Source organism: Penaeus monodon, chromosome 19, assembly GCF_015228065.2.
Source record: "Penaeus monodon isolate SGIC_2016 chromosome 19, NSTDA_Pmon_1, whole genome shotgun sequence".
Taxonomy (NCBI): Eukaryota; Metazoa; Arthropoda; class Malacostraca; order Decapoda; family Penaeidae; genus Penaeus; species Penaeus monodon.
The window spans coordinates 5,868,268-5,869,551 of NC_051404.1; the positions used below are offsets into that span (position 1 = coordinate 5,868,268).

General features: G+C 35.1%; 1 protein-coding gene across 2 annotated transcripts in view; it reads left to right on the plus strand.

The window, feature by feature from the left end:
* Positions 1-5: 5 nt before the first annotated feature.
* Positions 6-1,284, plus strand: part of LOC119585023 (acyl-CoA dehydrogenase family member 11-like) — a 9,396-nt gene continuing 8,117 nt past the window's right edge. The window contains exons 1-3 of one of the 2 annotated variants that reach the window (XM_037933640.1): positions 6-74; positions 661-795; positions 1,107-1,273. In XM_037933640.1, coding sequence (XP_037789568.1) covers positions 684-795; positions 1,107-1,273 — 279 coding nt within the window. In that variant the 5' untranslated portion in view covers positions 6-74; positions 661-683. Of the gene's footprint in view, positions 75-234; positions 382-660; positions 796-1,106; positions 1,274-1,284 lie in introns of those variants that run through there. The other variant, XM_037933641.1, reaches the window with a different exon arrangement.

Below are 1,284 nucleotides of genomic sequence, written 5' to 3' on the forward strand. Positions count from 1 at the left end.
TGCAGGTCGTATCCCCAAGTCAGCTGATTGATGTAAACAATCTCGTTTCCCAAACAAACGAGTCGCTCATCACCGTAGGTTTTTTTTTTTTTTAATTATCACCTGTTATTGTTGAAGAGTCTTAATATTGGTTTAGAAGTGTTGCATTTAGAGTTTAATATATGCTAACTGAGAGGGATGCAGATAGTTTATCTTTCATTCATATTTGTAGGGTTTGTCTTCAGGTGAAGGCGTAGTGAGAGTGACCATGTAGGCCTAATGTTTATTCCTAAGAGGTGTGGGATTCACGCCAAGCAAATGACTTTCAAGCCAAAGCCTGTGTTGAGTGAATTTCTTAAGTTACTCTTACAGTGAGAAAAGGCAGATAGAAAACTAGGGGAAGTATGCAATTTCTGAATGACTTTCTAGTTTCATTACTAGTTTTCTGTTTTGGATGAATTTAGTGAAGATAAAGGTGGTTTAATGAAATGCTATCATTGCTGGAATGCGATATATTAAATGATAATCAGTATTACGCAGTATTACTTTATATTATCGGTATGGATAAAAGATGTAACTTTGTTGCTGTTTTAATAAAATTGTTAATGGATAAACTGTAGGAATATTCCAATAGATATTGAAGAAAATCCCATCCTCACCATAATGTTTAACTATTTCCAGGAACATAAGTAGAACAATACACAATGCTGTTACTGCAACATCATAAGGCAGCCCAACGGATCATAAGCAGTTCTGTGCGTTTAGTGTCCACTGGTTCTCGAGGGTCAAAGTATGCTGCGCATCAATTGAAAAAAGGTGAAAATGGTGATGTTCTTCAGGACTTTGAAATTATATGTTTTATGTAGACTTCATAATAAGATCAGATTGTGGTGATATTAGACTGTAAAGTTGTTGAGAAATTATGTGGAAGTTGACTTTTGTCATTTTGAAAAGAGTGAAATGGCTTGTTCTGGTTTAGAATTATCTGACCTGACTAAGGTCTTTGATATAGGCTAATGTATTTCCAGAATTAGTTTTGATTTACCTTGGTATACTGTTCCTATGCATGATTATCTACATGTTATTTCTCTGTTGTAATAGTCTTAACATATTTCTTCAAATTATAGATCAACAGAATTCTGCATCAAACCAAGAAGAATTGAAAAAAAGGTTGCGCATCCAGTTTTCTCGTGCCAAGCTTGGATATTTTACACAGACACCACCTCACCAAGAAAATCTATTCACCAACAATGCATTTCTCACTTCATACCTCACCAGAGTCCTTCCAAATGAGGTAAGGCACCA